The following is a 17,331-nucleotide window of genomic DNA, read 5'->3' on the forward strand; positions in this document are numbered from 1 at the left end:
GTATAGTGAAATACTATCGCCTACGCAAAGACATATTCTTGATCTAGGTCTTAATTATAGACTCTGGTTTCACGGTCATCTAGTTTCAACCTGTTACTTACTATGCTTCACAAGGCTGAGGACATGAACGCACGCCTTATATACTAGGCTCGTGAGGTCCATGAACCCTATCTCCCTCCCACGGACCATGGCTTTTTTTAGGGTTGATTTTCAGTTTATTTATTTGTTATTAGAAAGAATAGGTGTATTGTTTATTACAAGTTTACAGTTCTCGGAATAATTACTTCTAAATGCTAACGGCATTCCCCCTCCCTGTTTTAGTGCAGGTAGCTTTTGATTATCTATAAGAGTGATATTCTAACTAGACTTATAAATCTAACAGAGGAAAAGATCAATCGCCACAAACTTCCATGAGCAAGGTTGGGGTAAACTCGTAAGAGCTTAGAGCTCGGCAGCGACCATAGAAAGAGCCTCATGTTCCACCGAGGCTGGCGGCTATGCTTCTTGGCGGGCCTCTTTTGGTGGACAGGGCTGAATTGTGCAATTTTTATTCGAAGATATTATGTGGGGGTAAATCTTTATTAGTCGATTTCGGATGCAGATCTATTAGTGAGGCTCAAGGTAATTCGTCTACAAGGCTGTTGGCTTTCGATAGTATCCTGCATGCATCTATCACGGAAACAGGTCGCATAGGTTTTAATACCCCACCAGTGCATCCGGCCTCAAATCAGATACTAACCAAAGGACCCGGAAGCTATCATCCGTATATCTATGTATAGAATATGTGTAGAAAGCCTTGTTGCTGCATCTAGATGCATCATAACATGCGGCCAAACTAGATGGGCTTAACGGAGCCGCGCGGATAGTCTCTAGCAAATTTGTGCGTAACGGTCTTATGAGGTTCCAGTATTGTAGTATCCTCTCTTTTTAACCTGCTTACGCCGCTCCTCGATGTTTGTTTTCTTTCCCTCCTACATTTGTACGTATTCTCGGTATCTTTACGGGATTTGATAAACCGATCCAGCACGCCGAATTGACCCCTGGCTATAACCATGGACTATCCAAAGAATCCACATAGTCCACCACCGGAGCAAGAGACCGAACAACACCATCCTACTAATCCAGTTGACCCCTGGGCATCACCTCTGCGTCGAAATAGATATCGGCGACAGTCTTCCCTGGGCACAATACGATTTGCGGATGAGATCCAACAGCATTCGTCACCGTCTGCATCAAAAGATGCGGTTGAGATGGAACCAGTCGAGAAGCATGCGAATGCCCTGGGAATTATTACAAATGCAAGGCCAATCTCTATCCGTCGAGTACAGGTAGGAAGTCGAGCTGGACAGACCCCGCCCACCCCCTCGAAAGCTTTCTTCTCTAACCTAAAGAGCCCTGATCGGACCGCCCCATCACCACCTTCGTCTATAAACCCTCACTTTTCGAATATCAGCTCATTGTCATCTCCTCCAACACCAGGGTCTGGAAAGCCATTATTGTCGCACTTGCAGAGTAATGAGCCAGAGAGTTATTCTTTTGACAGAGGGGGTCTGACAACCATGTCTGAACAAGAAAATGGTGGAAATGATATAACAAATGGAAAACAGCAAACTTCTCCTGACAATTCAAATGCTGCATATGATGCAAGGAGATACCCGGAATGCGAGTATGATAGGGACGGAAGATTTGTGTACGAGCAGGAGAATGGTAGTAATGGAAACTTCAACGGTAATGACAACGACAAAGCCAGTAAGTTGCCTCCGGCAAACTATGAGCAGTGCTGACATTGAAAGGCTTGTTGGATGGGTGCCCCGCAAAGCACGATATATATTCTTCGAGGAACAGCTGGCTTTCGGTGTCTTTTTTAATACTCTCTATATATTCGACTGTTTTCTCTGGAATCTACCTCATTCTTGCGCTTGTTCAACCAAGATATGGTTGGGGTATTCATACAGGGGGGAGACTCCCACCTTCAACAGCTTCGACGCTTTTTGCCATGGTAGCGAAAACGATTGAGTTGTCATTTGTTACCGTCTTTATAACATTTCTGGGTCAAGTACTCAGTCGAAGATCTCTTATCAAGGCATCCCGCGGCGTCACCATTGCGGAATTAACAATGCGAACATGGGTCATTCAACCAGGATTTATGATCACACACTGGCAGACTCTTCAGCATGCAGGACTTACCATTCTGGGTGCTATCACTATAACTGCTGCTCTTATGGCCATGCTTTACACGACAGCCTCAAATGCCCTTGTCTCTCCGCATTTAAAGTATGGTGGTTGGCAAAATAAGTTAATGTATGGCTTAGTCAAAACAAGTTACGCTGATGCACCTTATATTGCAAAGACTTGCCGCACTCCAGTCAAATTTGAAGTTGACCCAGATGCTGGGACCACATGCTTGTCAATATTACATGTTGGACAAGGTATCTCTATCTTTCTTCCTGATTGCGACACGTTACTAACAAATTTATAGCGCAACATAATTATGTCACCTTCCTTGGCAATTGGACAGGCATCAATATAGACGGCAGAGGTATTTCCTCTAATTTGTCACAACGGCCTCAGGCTCCCGCTCTGATGTTCGATAATACTACAGTCACTGGAAGCTGGATTATGACAGAGACAAGCAACGTGACTGCTGCGTATAATAACCACAGCAGGATAATCAATAATGTGACCATGGCCATGCCTCATGCCGGTGTCGTTGCTGCTGCACGTCAAGAACGAAATGCTATATTGCAACCAGAAGAACTAGACGGAGTGGGAGAGTATTCCGTTAGAGCTGCGGTAGTCAGTCCAGCTATCAATGTCCTCTGCGCCAACATGAATGCCAAAGAGCTGGCACCGCTTGTCTACGATCAATGGCCCCATCACAGCAATGCGTCTGCTGATCAAATTGGCCAGCCTGGTCACGATGGAGATTTGATACCCGTACCACCGTCGAAATTTCTAAACACGACAGTTGTTGACGACATATTTGAATGGGGCGAGTCTGAGACGTACAGTCGCCAACCACCAATTTTCGCAACATTCCCCATGGAATACAACTCAATCGTGAATGTCTCGGCAAAGGCTATTGACTATGCTTCCAGAGACTCGATTTACCTCCTCATCAAGGCCCCAGATATATCAACGCAGAATTATACCCTATGTCGAATTCGATCTTTCCTCTCTCCAGACTGCAGTACACACTATAATGTCTCAGGGAAGACAGGCGGGAAATTAATCTCAAACTGCGAAGACCCAAATGACGAAAATGCTTACATCCGGTCGGCCCCTGATGCACCCACGGTTGGAAAAGCACCGGACTGGATGGACGTTGGATCTACTTGGATGACTGCTTTATCCTTGGGGACCGGGATCACCAACGCAAACGCCTCAATTTCAAGGCTCCTTTCTCAACTCGTCATTGTGGAGGAAGATGGTGTTCCGCTAGCATTAAACCCTGTGATGCCTAGTCTTGCAGAGTCTCTTGCCGTCCTGGCTGGGAGCACCTTGCTTGTGAGTAGCACAGATGCGACGTTCAAGCACTCCTGGAACTACTCGAGCCCTATATTGGAAGGACAACAAATGTCTTTTAGTGCCTCCCTGGCCTCGCAAGAATACACATCGGGTCCCACCCAAAATTGGCAATCAATGTTCTATATTGTGCTGCTATTCATATTTTGCACCAATGTTTTCTGTCTCATCTACTTTATAATGCGTGCAGGCCTCGTCACCGACTACACGGAGCCTCAAAATTTATTTGCACTTGCAGTCAATAGTCCTCCTTCGAGGCACCTGGAAGGAAGCTGTGGAACTGGACCGGAAGGAAATCAGTTCAACGTCGATTGGCATGTGAGTCAAGAAGACGCTTCTGGACACTTCTTCATTAAGAATGGCCCAGGGCGTTTGGACAACACTAAGAGCTTTCTGGGGCTGAGGAGGAGGACGGGAAGGCCGAAAGAATTGAAACATGCGTCGAGCTATAGTATGCTTAGTAGTAAGCGGAAGAGCTGGCTTTAATAGATGGTTGACTCCTAAACGAAATGTTTCAGATGATGGGTTAAAGGACGGGTACATAACAGAGTTAGATAGCGTGCATTTTATTTGCAGATTTTGAATGAGAAAAACAGCAAGCAATGTATTTCGTCTTGGTTTAGGGCATCTTTAAGCTATGAACATGACATATCAATAGTACTTTGGCATTAGAATGGTAGTTATTAAACATCGTTGGAAATATGATATAGCTGAAGAAAAGCTTCTGCTTTTAAAAGGGGGGCGACCATTTCGCTTGATGAATAAGCGAAGCGGAACGCGTAGAAAATACCTACTTCTTTCCTACTAATTATCTACTTAAATAAGTTTTTAAACTGAAGAAGCTCCTCTATATCCGTGCGACTAATGATTATTCAAGAAAGCGAATTTTAAGAAAAATTATAGTAGCTATGGTTACACCAGACCGTCGATCATCGCCTGCTGCCACCACGCACACCTTACATTGTCCAAATCATCCGTCTCAGTCACAAGGCGATCAAGAGTAATCGCCAGAACCTGGGCGTCGCTACCATAGAGGGGAAATGAGCCGTTCAAACCGACGGGTGCTTTATTTGGGTCGCCAGCCTGCGTGAATCCAATGATCGAGTCTTGCAACACATACGCCATCGGCACGTCGACGGGGTAGCCGCTGTCCAAAGTGCTAGAATCTCCATCATAGAAGGTGTATTGTGTATCATCAGCATGATAGCCAGGTGATATGGCAAAGAGATAGCTGTACGTCTCGTTGCCTTTAGCTAGGGCAAGGTAACGGGTTGTGCAGGCGAAATAAACGTCACTTCTGATTTGAACAGCACGCTGGAACTGGGTTGAATAGTTGGCGGCAGGGTATAGGGTATCCAAGATGTAAGCCAGCGTAGCATTGCTGGCTTCTGGAAGTTGTTCCTCGAGCGACAAAAACATCTCGGTGTCGGTACTTATACTTGGGTCCACGAAGGACACGGATTCATTGGAGTTGTGACCAATAAGGAGCTACTTAGGGTCAGATCATGAGAATATGTAGAGTATCAGAGAAGCCCCCCTTACCTCAATGTCTTTGTTGAACGCGCCCTCAGCTAGCAACACCTGCGGGAGCTTGGGTACATAATCTCCATCAGGTGCGGGGCCGAATACGACATTTCCCCAGGAACCCTGGAGGATGGTCTTCTCATTAACAGATTTGAGCGTCGCAGCATCGAGCGCACTCAGCTCAGCTACTGTCGAGATATTCGTGCCTGTGATGTTGGATGCTACAGTCATAGTAAGCTCGTACCCGGCCGTTGAGTTGATGTTGAACTGAAAGGCCGGGCTCTGTGGGATTGCTCGTTTGAAAGGCAGCGTGCTCTTGCCGCCGTACGATGTAATATGGAACACGATGCTTGATGCACCTGCACTTCCCCCAATAACCGTCACTTGGTCTGGGTCGCCACCGAAGAGCGAAATGTATTTATGCACCCACTGCATCGCCATCAACTGGTCGTGCAGGCCTAGGTTGGGAATGGTATCGTTTGCACCACCAAGCCATCCGTACATACCCAGGCGATAATTGATGGCTACAATCACCATGCCTTCGCCGTTATCCAGCTGCGATCGAGCAATCAGTCCCGCCGGGTCGACAGCTTTGGAGCCCACGGCATAGCCGCCGCCATGGATGTAGACGAGCACGGGGGCTAAGAGTTATTAAAACTGCTATCTCACCATGACATATATGGGACTGGAAGCTTACTTTTCGTAGTGGTTTTATTGAAGGTACTTGACGGAACATAAACATCCAGCAAGAGACATGCCTCGGTTTGGTTAGCTTCGTTCCAGAGTAGCGCCTCTATAACCTCATCGGACACGTTGTACAGGTTGGCAGATTGCTGAATGGTCCAAATTGGCGCACCTTGGATACATATGGCGGTTGTCGAGCCATCGTTGATAGTCGAGCTATTGCCTGTGATGCTAAGGGGGAGCTTGAAACGGAGGTCATCCACTGGCTGCTGAGCATAAGGCACGTTGCTGAATATGTAGTAGTCCCCAGTCGTCTGCACAGAAAATTAGCGTGTATTCTGGGATATTTCATTGGGAGAGTTGGGACGGATTTGAAGATTACATTCACGGTGGCGGTATGGATTTCATAACCTAGGTTGACAGAGGGCGTTGTGGATGCAGCAGTTGAGAAACACAGAGACATGAGATGGGCAAGCATCGCCCGGCGAGACATGGCCTTGATCATCCTGGCTGATGTTGGAGCGTGAGAGGATGCTGAAATGAAACAGCTTCACTGTAAGTCCGGATGATGTAACAATCTTAAGACCGACCAATATCAGTGATATTAGGAGCTGCGGAGGCGGAATCACCACAGCCAGGGAAAATGCAAAGGTTCAATAAGGAAAGTAATTATTCCATTTTATGGATTAGGATAGCTAGATTTGAAAGCCGCATGGCAGATCTTTTAAGAGTCAATTGAACAATCTGGAATCCTTTAATCTCTGGTCGGATTGAGGCGGGAAACCTCATAGCTCCGTATCGCTAAAGACACAGCTGTACAGGGGATTCCGGTGCTCAGCCCCAGAGTCGTCCAGGGGAGGGGGGAACAATCTACGCACTATTGAAATCACCTGAGATTATAAGCGGTAGAAGAAAGCAGAGAATAAACAGAGTTCAATTTGAAGTATGAACTTATATGCTTTCGAATAGTATTGTATATAATATTACTAAAACTTAGACTTTTGCCTAGTTATTTTCAATTGTGCTCTCCGCGTCTTGCAAGTGGTACCTAGTCATTTGTGGAGAACGTCGTATAGTAACAATCTCCTCCCTAGTCTAGTTCGCGTTTGTCTCCCGCCTTTATATTACTGGCCTGTTTATATCAGTCGCGCAAAAGCCTGCCTAACCAGCCTTAGCTTAGGGGGTCGGCGCTGGCTGTGTTATGACGGATGTGCTACGCGTACGTGCTGTTCAGGTTATTCTTAACTTCTGACCTCTGCACCTCTAAGCTTTTCTCTTTGTAGTTGTCTTAGTTAATAAAACCTTCATATTGATACTTTACCAAAGCGTGGCACTGGTCATATAGCCCAGTTTTGCGACGATTTTATGCTCTCTAGACCTCAATACTTGGTAAAACTATTATTTTTGATGTATTGTTCCCTCTTTCGTTCCTTTGCCTCTCCTGTCCCCTCCTCTCCCTATATTACCCCACCCCACCCCACACCTCTCAACCCCACAACTCCCCTCATCCCCTCAACATCGTGAAATTCCACAACTGACAATTTAACCTAGTTTAACGTCTAAAAGTCGCAAGAAATGTGACGGCCAAGCTAATTTTAAAGTTATTCACAGCTCAATTCCATATTCTTTACGTAGCAATGATTAGCGTCTTCTGCATTCTATACCCGCAGAGTTGCACTAGAACGGAGGGTTAGTCTTTGCCTTTATCTACTATTTGGTAGCTTTAAGCTGGGCCGAATGCATCAAGCCCGTCCGGATTTTTAGAAAATTCGAAGTGTCGAATTAAATGTCTATTAACGAACCTAGAAGAAAAGTTCTGGAGCCTTAATCATACAATTACTGCTAAATACGATGAAAATGAAGATGCTGGTTATGAAAGTGTAAGGAAAGAGGCGTTACAACTACGCTTGCTTCTACGAGGCTATATGGTTGATGGCTTTGCGCGAAAAGTAAATACTACTAGCTCGGTTTAGCATAATTGATATACATGCTTAAATTCCGAATGCATTTCCAACTAGTTAGCCAAATGTATTCCATCTATTGCCCTCTTAAATCTTATCTGTTTACAAGAAAGAAACGAAGAGACCGCCGTATCTCGAATCAAACTAAAAACTATATGGTGCATCCATTCATCAATATCAAAAGAAGCCATGCCTCTACATCACAACCCCTCCAATACACCGCGGACTCTTCTTCGGCGCATTGCCGAACCAATTCCTCTTCCAACCAGGCCCGCCCTCGTCCTTCTTCGGCTTAGGCGGCGGATACGGAGCGCCTCTAGATTTCCACCCCGCTATCAACTCAGCCCTATTCGATTTCTTAATCTTATCCCGTATTTCACCAGCTTCTTCCGCCCCCTTCTTCCCCCTTCTTCCCTTCCCAGAAACCCCGCGCTTTTTCTCCTCCCGGGCCCCCCAATACTTCTCCCCATAAAGCGTCAAGATCTTCTTCCCAAACGGAATATCCCTCTTCGGACGTACCACAATCTTCTGCTTCCGCCCAATAATCTCCGGCTTAAACACCACATCAACAGGCGGCGGATTCTGCGGATGCTGCGCATCGTTCATGAATCGCGTCCAGTTACCCAACAGCCCAGATGCCAGAAATGCCGTCCGGGGCAACGTCTCGTTGGTTTCCCCGAGCGGCCCGTTGAAATCAAGCACGTAATCTTTGTCGCCGCACGTATCTTCCTCTTGCAACGGGAACAGCTTGCCATTATACTCACACACTACATCCCCCTCCAGTATTGTTGACAGTGCACGCACGCCGCGGTTCAGCGCGCTGTAGTTAGCGCTCGGATACTCGACGATCTCGACCAGCACATCCCGCGTCCACTCATCTCGGCTTCCTTAAAGTGCCCTATGAAAAAACAGCGCGGGGCTCAATCTATGAAATCATGAAATGAATCAGGGACAACGCTGATACAACATTGCGGAGTTTTTTATAAATTCTAATTGTATCATCACCAAGTACAACATAGAAGCCAGGCACTAGCCATTTGATATAGAATCAATTCTGTTCCAAATCACCTAATCAAAAGCAAATCTAAATGCCTCGCTGTAACCCATATCCAGATCCTAAATGCCCATTGTAAACCTCCAACGCCAAATCCCTTAAAGTACACACCCTATTCTTCCTCGCTCTCACTACTCTCATTAGCCCCACCACCCTCGTTAGCCCCACCACCCTCGGTATCCTTAAATGCCTGCTCCAGTTCCGCCTCCAGATCCAACTGAATCTCCTCATCACTCAACCCACCAGCATTATTGTTCGCCGGACTAGGCAGCTTCAGATGGTCCACGTCCTCGTTCCGCTCCATATCGTCATCCTCTCCCTCAGCATCAGCATCACTATCCTCCTCACTAACATCCTCACTTGGATCCCTCCGGACGACCGGTATAGATGTGGCTGTGTATTTATATGGTTGTGAACTCGGCGCATCAGGGTATTCGATCGTAAAACTATCGTCTTCTGATTCCTCTTCCGGCTCTGGTGATGGCGGTGGTTTTGGTTTCTTTGTCTTCTCTGCCTTCTCGACCTTCTTGCGCTGTGTCTCGGCCTTTGCCGCTGTAGCTGCTTTCTTTGTTGTCTTGGATGGCTTTCTTTGTGGAGCTTGTGCGGGCGTTTTGGTATGTGGGGTCTCGAGTTGTGGATATTGTGACCGTAGGGTAGATGCGTCTTGGGCCCAGGGCGCGCTGATGAGGTTCATGTCGAATGTAGAGTCCACTCGGTGGAGAACGAAGTGCTTCTTGACCGAGTCGAAAATGAGAACGTATTGGCTGTCGCCTGATGTTCGCGCCCCATGGTAGGAATATCTGTCTGAATTGTCGGTGAAGGATAGGTCGTAGCTTGTAGAGTCAGAAGGCTCGAGGTGCATGGAGGTTGTAGAATCGGAGGAGGGGTCTGGCTTGTGGTTATCTAGGATGCTGTCAGATCTTGGTCTTAATTGTGAAAGAAGGCTTTCGGGTTCAACACCACATACATCTGATTCCTGTATAGATTTCCTTTGAAGCCTTCCCCAGCAAGGCGTCGCTCAAGACGACGGGGTATTTCCCCGGCTTGTCGATATCGATTGATCCTGCTGCAACAGCCGCCATGATGTACAGTACTTATGCCGGCCTGCCTTCTGCTGCTGTTGTTGTTGTTGTTGTTGTTGTTGTTGGTCGAAAGGAATGGTGATTGAGACAGGAATTGGGATTGAAATTGGGATGGGAGTGGAAGGTTGGAGGATAGAAATGTAAACGTGAGTCCATGCCAAGCACGTGGAACACAGTCAGCTCATTGTCGTTGCTCTTCAAGGCAGTCCACTTGGCTTGGAGTTGCACCAAGAAGTCGGAGGAAGCGAGCGGCCAATGACCCCAGGTTTCGCGGCCCGCGAATTAGCGAGGCCCGACTTCCGTTCCGCCCCGCTTCCCGCTCCTCCCTTCCTGCTCTCTCCTCACTCACCTCCGCTTTCTCTGTCTGTCTATACCTAGATATATATTTTGCACATTAACCCATATCACTCACCAGTATAACATCACCCCCTTCACAAACAGACAATCACAGTATGGAAAATTGAAGCTACGTACAGCTCTTCTGACCCCTTCCCTCGTTTGCGTTGCCACGTTACCTTTGGCTTGATTTCTTTCTCGTTGTTCAAATACGTCGTATATCATGGCCGAATATAATATGGCCCCAAATTGCCTACTAGGCCCGGGATTCCGCTAACTCGGTCGGCATTTATCCAGCACTCTTCCCCCCGCATTACAGGGATCAGTGTTGATCCAAACAACAGACGGAAGACATATCTCCGCACAATGGAGGAACGAATAAGGTAGAGCATAAATGAAGATCCCGGTGATCCCCTGAATCATCAACCATACGAAGGCTTCAACTTGGTATCTTTAAAGTAAACCACGCGTTTCATATGATTGACCAACCATTTATCAGTTTATAGGCAACATCTGAACTAGTGTGTAACCGGTAATTTCTCCCTTCTGTCACAGATTCAAGTTGAGATTTAACCTCAACGAATGAAACTTCTGCTTTCTGGCATCCATCTCACCTTTATTTCCTGGCTTCAATTACCCCACATCGGCCCTTGATTTACAGCAAACGCAGCCTCAATTCAGGTCCTAGTGGACCCAAACTCTCCATCACAAGATCATCCAACAGGAACAATTATCCAGCATACCCAGCGTCATCGAATTTAGATCAAGCTACCGGAATGTGATGCCGGACCATACTGGTCATGCTTCTATATTACCAGGTATCACATGGCTTTGGGAAACGGGGATTTGGTCGGTTCCGAATGAAGCGGGGAGGTGTATATAAGGGGCTCCTGGCCTATTCAAACCCTCTGCTTGCGATTGTCCATTCTACCATCAAATTCGTCGAACTTTCTCTTTTTAGATAATGCATTTCGCTAGTATGCTTTTGGTGGCCAGCACGGCAGTCCTTGCCGTCGCTGCACCAGCCACCGAGAAGAAGAAGAGAGCCTTGAAGAAGTTCAAATTCTTTGGTGTCAATGAGTCTGGAGCTGAATTTGGGAATACTGCCATTCCTGGCCAACTGAACAAGGACTATGTCTGGCCATTAACGTAAGCTGGCCCATTTTTATCATAAGCAGTGATGCATCATACTGACTTTTGATGAAAGCTCAACAATCGACACATTAGTTGGCCAGGGACTCAACATCTTCCGTACATTCCTCTCATACCTAGCTACCGATCCTGCCTACCTAAAGAGCTAACACATCCCAGGTGTGCCAATCATGATGGAACGCATTATTCCCACCAGCATGACCGGCACTACCAACGCAACCTACCAAGACCCCATGGTCACCTACATCAACTACATAACCAGCAAAGGCGCCTACGCCATCGTCGACCCCCACAACTTCGGCCGATACTACGGCAATATAATCACAGATTACACCGGCTTCCAAACCTTCTGGACAACACTAGCAGGAATCTTCAAAAGCAACGCCAACGTCATCTTCGACTGCAATAATGAGCCCCACGACATGGGCTCCGCTAGTGTTCCACTACTCATGCAAGCTTGCATCGATGGAGTCCGCGCTGCTGGTGCCACGAGTCAGTATATCTTCGTCGAGGGAACCAGCTACAGCGGTGCGTGGACTTGGTGAGTCTTCCTTATCCCATCCCATCTCAACCTTGCTCTCTCCTTTCAGCTACTGACTTAACTTGCAAACAGGGTATCAGCCGGAAACACCGACCTTTCTTCCCTCACCGACCCTCAAAACAAACTCGTCTACGAAATGCACCAATACCTCGACTCGGACGGCTCCGGAACCTCCGCCGACTGCGTCTCAACCACCATCGGCTCTGAGCGTCTCGCTGCCGCTACCGCCTGGCTAAAGTCCAACAACAAGACGGGTATTATTGGCGAGTTTGCTGGGGGGGCTAATGATCAGTGTAATAGTGCTGTGACGGATATGATGACGTATATGACGGACAATACGGATGTGTGGTTGGGTGCTCTTTGGTGGGGTGGTGGTCCTTGGTGGGGGGATTATATCTATAGCATGGAGCCTCCGAGTGGGGTGAGTTATACGGATACGCTGCCCTTGATTTTGAATATTGTTTGAGGTGGGAAATGGGAATGGATGGATGGATGACTTGTAAATAAGAAGGATGAATGGAACACGAGGGGAGAACTTGTATATATGCTTATGCTGGATACAAATGCGGCACTTTTTATCATTGACTTTTCATGTCCCATGTCGCATCCAATTTTTACTCTTTACTGTCAACGTTTAGAGTCAAGGATAAGTTTTGAAAACAGGTTGAGAAGCTTGGCAAACGAGTTCGATAATTGCTATTTTGGAGAGAAGACACCTAGTTCAGCCGCTTCGACAACACTCTTGCACCAGCCTAGTGGTAGGGTGGGCAAATCAAGAGCATCACCTTGCCCGTATTGGTAGTAATGTGCAATGTAGAGGAGTAGATGAAACCAGGGTGTATTCCAACATTCTTCATGGTACAATTACATGACTATAATTGACGAAGCTCTTTCTGCTGCTAGACCGTTGCCCTAGCGGGTTTAGGCAGCGCCTATATGTGTCCTAATCTCTCTAATTCCAAATTGAAATACTGCTCCGTCTCATTCCAACTATCTATATCGATATTGGTGAGATCTTCCGGCGCCGAGGTATCAACCATATTAAACAGCATCGGCATGAAGTCGAAGGGCCGGCGAGTACTCGGCTCTTTGGGCAATGAAAAATTGTTGCTGTCCACAGTATTATCAAACGACATATCCTCCTGTGAAAAGGGTGTTGCTTGAGTTGAATACATCGGCGCTGCTGCAGCCAATGCCGTTTGAGGTGTCTCGGCCGAGTAAGAGGAAGTAGCCGAGCTCCCCATCGGCCAGTCGGCCTCGTCATTCCTACTGCAAAGAAAATCCTCCACCGTCCTACCATACCGCTCTTCCCACATCATCCGTACCCGATCCCTCAGCTTTCTCATTGGCAGCCACAGCTGGCCAGTCCTCTGCTCATGCGGGTCATTCCCCCAATCTTGAAATACACCTTGCAGTACTGCCCACGCACGAGCCGATATCTCAAAATGATCTGCGCACTTGTTGTCATATGGGCAACACAATCCTGCTAGGAGAAGTGCAATAGCATGCCACTGCACATAACTCCGAGACTGCCATGCCCATTTCGCGATCGAGGGCGATGTTTCGAGAATCCGCGAACACTCGAGAATGTCGATGGCTTTGCGGAATAGATGCGTTCGTGTCTCTACAGATAACGTCACACCAATCTCAGCTAATCGAAGTGGATGGTAGATATGAAGCAATATTTTATTCTGTTCATGTACTCGTGAGAAGTTGAATACCTAGTGGGCCGCATGTACTTACACTCATCAGTCTCATAAAAGTTCTGCCTAGTAGTTCACACTGTGGTTGAGAGTGCGGCGCTTTAGGTGGGTGGTTGAACCCTACTTCCAGTTGGGCGAGAATTTCATCTTGCGTTTTGTTGATTTCTGCTGCTCTGGCTTCCAGACCTGAAACCGATCCATCCATTGCAGAAGAAGTCTTTTTGAAGCCGACATACCTAAATCGAGCACCCATACGTGCCATTGTGAATTTAGTCAGACAAAGTGTAATATCCGTTGCCCCGGTCCAGGGTGGCGGCGTTTTTGTCATATTTGGATGCAAATCAGCGTCGTTCAAGTTTAATGGCAGCGCCACGGTATCTTCGATGATCATTGGCTCGATTCCGAAATCCTCAGAGGCTCTACAATCCAAGGCACAGATATTCCACCAGAGCCGACGTCGCATCTCGATTTCAAAGGGCGATATCCCTGAGCCGGGAACGTCTCGATGAAGTCCTACAGACTGAGCGGAACGAATAAGGTTGCCAATGAGGTTTCGAGCAAGTCCATGGTCATTCTCATGGGGAGCTGCAAGCTGCAAATTATTAATCACCATGTCGTTGGGATTAGAGCTATACTTACCAAGAACTGAGCGAATGCCTGCAGCGTCATCAGGTTCCGGGTACTTAGGAAGTTGGCGCGAGCCAAGGCCTGCTCTGTCGCAAATCTATACTTGGAAAGAAGCTCTGCTCTTTCCTCCATGAAGCATTCACGGACTTCTTTAGGAGTCATGCTCACAATCACAAAGTGATATATGGCAAATATCGCTGCCTCAACCGGCTTACTTAACAGACCCGGGTCATGTTTTGCAGTGAAGATGTGACTTATGAACGAGGGTGTATGCAGAATCTTTATCAGCGGATCTACATTCGACATGTAGATTTGCCAGTAAGTATCAACTTGGCTCGTTGGCGGGTGAAAAGAACGCATGTCTAGGACCAACGAGCTAAAGTTGAACATGAATCCTTGATGTTTAGTAGGGTGCTGGACAAAAGGCGACGGCGTATTATGAGCTTCATTGTCGCAAGGCTCAGACACAACCAACAGCTTCAGATCATCGATCTACATGCCATTAGTTACTGCCCAAGACGTATCACTCGACATTCGTAAACCTACCTCTTCTAATAATGTTGCCCAAAGCGCACTATCATTAGACACATACCGGCTCTGTCCAGCATCGGTGATCAACATTCCAGGATTCTCTATTGAATCTAGATCTAGATCCGGCTCAGGAGTAGGCATAGACTCTTTTGGCAGCGGCGCTACATCATTTCCATTTGGACTTTGGCTGTTGGAGTTATGTTGCAAGTTCCTATTTCTCATCTCCCGCAATGCTTCTTCCATCAGCTCTAGCCGGCGCTGCAAATCCTTCTTGTGGGCCCCAGAAGTATATTTCATCTGCCGCCGAGCCCGCCCCGGGGGAGGAAAGACACATTGTGCATGATGTTTCTTGCAGTGCAAACAAGGCTCGCGTCTGTCGCATTTGATCTTCTTTTCGGCGCAGCTATGACAGGATCGCGTCTTGACCATGATGGTCCGATCAGTTGACGGGTCATTTTCATCAGGTGACATGGCGACTCTAGATCAGCGCTGTTCTGGATGATGACAATACCCTCCTAGTTATTGTTATAACTAAGGTGTCAAGGTAGTTGAAGCTCGGGTTTTGTTGCAGGCGTGAGAATGCGGCTGTCACAAAGGATGCGTCATCTCTAAACTGTGCCTAGTATTACTACTTGGGACTGCTAAGTTGATAGTTTTACGGCCGAATGCTTTGTAAACGGTAATATACATGGTGTGGTGTTGATGTCGGGACGATTTTCAATCCCGACCCCCGAAGGTTTGTGGCTGGTGCTGTGGCTGATGGTCTGCTTATGTACTGTACAGTAATTCTTATCTCACCACCATTTATCGCAGTAGCTTACATATACTCGTACCTATCACGTGGAATGTTCCGTCAATGAATATCACGTGCCATTACTCTTTGTAATTGAAGTTGAAAGGGTTATGTACAGTTCAGATAAGCTACACTTATTACGTTATGAATGGTATAGGGACTTTGCATACGACCATATTGAAACGTGCACAGAACAGTGGAGCATAAACACCTATGAATCAATGAAGTATGTATAAGATGACACGCTTGCAATCGTTCCCCTCTGCTAGTCATTACTATCGTGTTGGGACACAGAATAGCTAAAGAAGCTACATTTTCTAGAAGAACTTCCAGTCCTCCTGTTATGTTATATGTACAAATATCTCTCTGTCATATCGCACCATGAGGTCCAGCGATAAGAACAAGCCAACCAAACTAGATGCTCCTTAAGCGCATCTACAACCGTAAGTTCCATTCTATCCTCAGTCAACGATAATGGCAGTTGTGCTTTTAGAAACTCTACCAAGTTCTTCTGATCACCGCTTTCCATCTCTGAAGCCACTAGCTCAATGCTCCGCCAACTGTCGAACTTAGTGAAGGTCGGATAGGCTTGCCAAATCTCATGACAGCGAGATCGATAAAACCAAGAGGGAGATGGAGGAGGAGGTATGTGTTATGGGATTATTGCTACTTTAGCATTGCTAACAATGACACAGATTAACAAGGATCGCAAAAGCTGGAAAGAGTGGACAGATGCTCAACTTATCACAAGATTTGAGAACGGCGACGTGGACTATTCGCAAGCCCACGGAAAGGATATGTCCATTAGGATTTCACAGGCCTACCAAGCCACTAAACCCGAGCTCAATGTCTTGCTGCCCCCTGCTGTTGCAAAAGTTGCAAAGTTTATTGCCTCGGCCAACGAAAAAGGCATCGGACCAGGCTTCTGGGTACCTCGTTATGTGAACCGAGCTTCATTCATCCTTTCGGCGGAAGAGACTCTTGAAACGCCTGACTCCACGAATGGGTTACCCGAATGCGAAGATCACCTTGATAGTTCAGCGTTGAATAAGAAGCAGGAGGAAAATTCCGAAGATGTCCAAGAAGATCTGAATGCTTCACCCGCTCCTTCTGAGTCCACAAGAAAGAGGACCCCTTCGTGTGCAGACTTAGACGACGACACCCACAAGTCACAGGAAGATAACATTGAGAACAATGCATCTTTGCAAGTAGAGAAGAAACAACGAGTTGAGTAGATGGAAGATGTTATCCAGATCAAATGCTGATGACGTGGATGCCATTCTACTCTTCCCTTCTGGAAACCCTCAACACATCATCTTGAACGACGCATTATCACCTTCCACCCCGTGGAAGCTAGCTCACCAGCCTGTACCAATTTCAGAATTGGACACTTGTCATTATCTTATCCGCTCTGGCACACTTGCAATCATTATCATTTCTGATTATTTCATAAAAGACCCCGGTAAAGATCATAGAGAGAAAGTCGTCAGGGCTCTTCATTTAGAACTCGCGGCCGTGGATTTCTACCAGATAGTTTGAGAATCGGGCAAAGCGATCTTCAAATTAGAAGATGATATTCTTCATTATCTACTAAATTGAAACATAAAGAATCCACACAAGTGAAATGCTTTCGCTTCTCGTGAAAGGTGCCCAATGAGTTCTCTGATTAAGATACAATTTGAACCAGTTGACCTTCTTGCCAAAGTCTGGCATGCATACCAGAGAATTCATTCTATTTCAGATTCTCTTGATATATACCATCACTCTCAAAACTGGAGATTCCATCTGATAGCTAGAAACCCTAGTCGCAAACGTGCA

The 17,331-nt window shown here is 46.7% G+C and overlaps 5 protein-coding genes across 5 annotated transcripts; 3 read left to right on the plus strand and 2 right to left on the minus strand.

Annotated features, from left to right (window-relative positions):
* Positions 1-1,052: 1,052 nt before the first annotated feature.
* Positions 1,053-4,011, plus strand: LHYA1_G003847 (uncharacterized protein; the record flags this gene model as incomplete). Its single annotated transcript, XM_031148815.1, has 3 exons — positions 1,053-1,749; positions 1,794-2,429; positions 2,480-4,011. The coding sequence occupies 3 exons, from the start codon at positions 1,053-1,055 to the stop codon at positions 4,009-4,011; spliced, it is 2,865 nt and encodes a 954-aa protein (XP_031005761.1).
* A 426-nt stretch (positions 4,012-4,437) lies between these two features.
* Positions 4,438-6,238, minus strand: patB_1 (Carboxylesterase; the record flags this gene model as incomplete). Its single annotated transcript, XM_031148816.1, has 4 exons — positions 4,438-5,013; positions 5,068-5,690; positions 5,747-6,047; positions 6,116-6,238. The coding sequence occupies 4 exons, from the start codon at positions 6,236-6,238 to the stop codon at positions 4,438-4,440; spliced, it is 1,623 nt and encodes a 540-aa protein (XP_031005768.1).
* Positions 6,239-8,860: 2,622 nt separating this feature from the next.
* On the minus strand, positions 8,861-9,830 carry LHYA1_G003849 (uncharacterized protein; the record flags this gene model as incomplete). The annotated part of the gene is made up of 2 exons (XM_031148817.1): positions 8,861-9,651; positions 9,716-9,830. The coding sequence occupies 2 exons, from the start codon at positions 9,828-9,830 to the stop codon at positions 8,861-8,863; spliced, it is 906 nt and encodes a 301-aa protein (XP_031005767.1).
* A 1,300-nt stretch (positions 9,831-11,130) lies between these two features.
* On the plus strand, positions 11,131-11,467 carry eglB_3 (putative endo-beta-1,4-glucanase B; the record flags this gene model as incomplete). Its single annotated transcript, XM_031148818.1, has 2 exons — positions 11,131-11,315; positions 11,374-11,467. The coding sequence occupies 2 exons, from the start codon at positions 11,131-11,133 to the stop codon at positions 11,465-11,467; spliced, it is 279 nt and encodes a 92-aa protein (XP_031005788.1).
* A 48-nt stretch (positions 11,468-11,515) lies between these two features.
* eglB_1 (putative endo-beta-1,4-glucanase B) lies at positions 11,516-12,325 on the plus strand (the record flags this gene model as incomplete). Its single annotated transcript, XM_031148819.1, has 2 exons — positions 11,516-11,859; positions 11,932-12,325. 2 exons carry the CDS (start codon positions 11,516-11,518, stop codon positions 12,323-12,325), a joined length of 738 nt encoding a protein of 245 aa, XP_031005789.1.
* Between the last annotated feature and the right edge of the window lie 5,006 nt (positions 12,326-17,331).

Source organism: Lachnellula hyalina, assembly GCF_007821495.1.
Source record: "Lachnellula hyalina strain CBS 185.66 chromosome Unknown contig00057, whole genome shotgun sequence".
Taxonomy (NCBI): domain Eukaryota; kingdom Fungi; phylum Ascomycota; class Leotiomycetes; order Helotiales; family Lachnaceae; genus Lachnellula; species Lachnellula hyalina.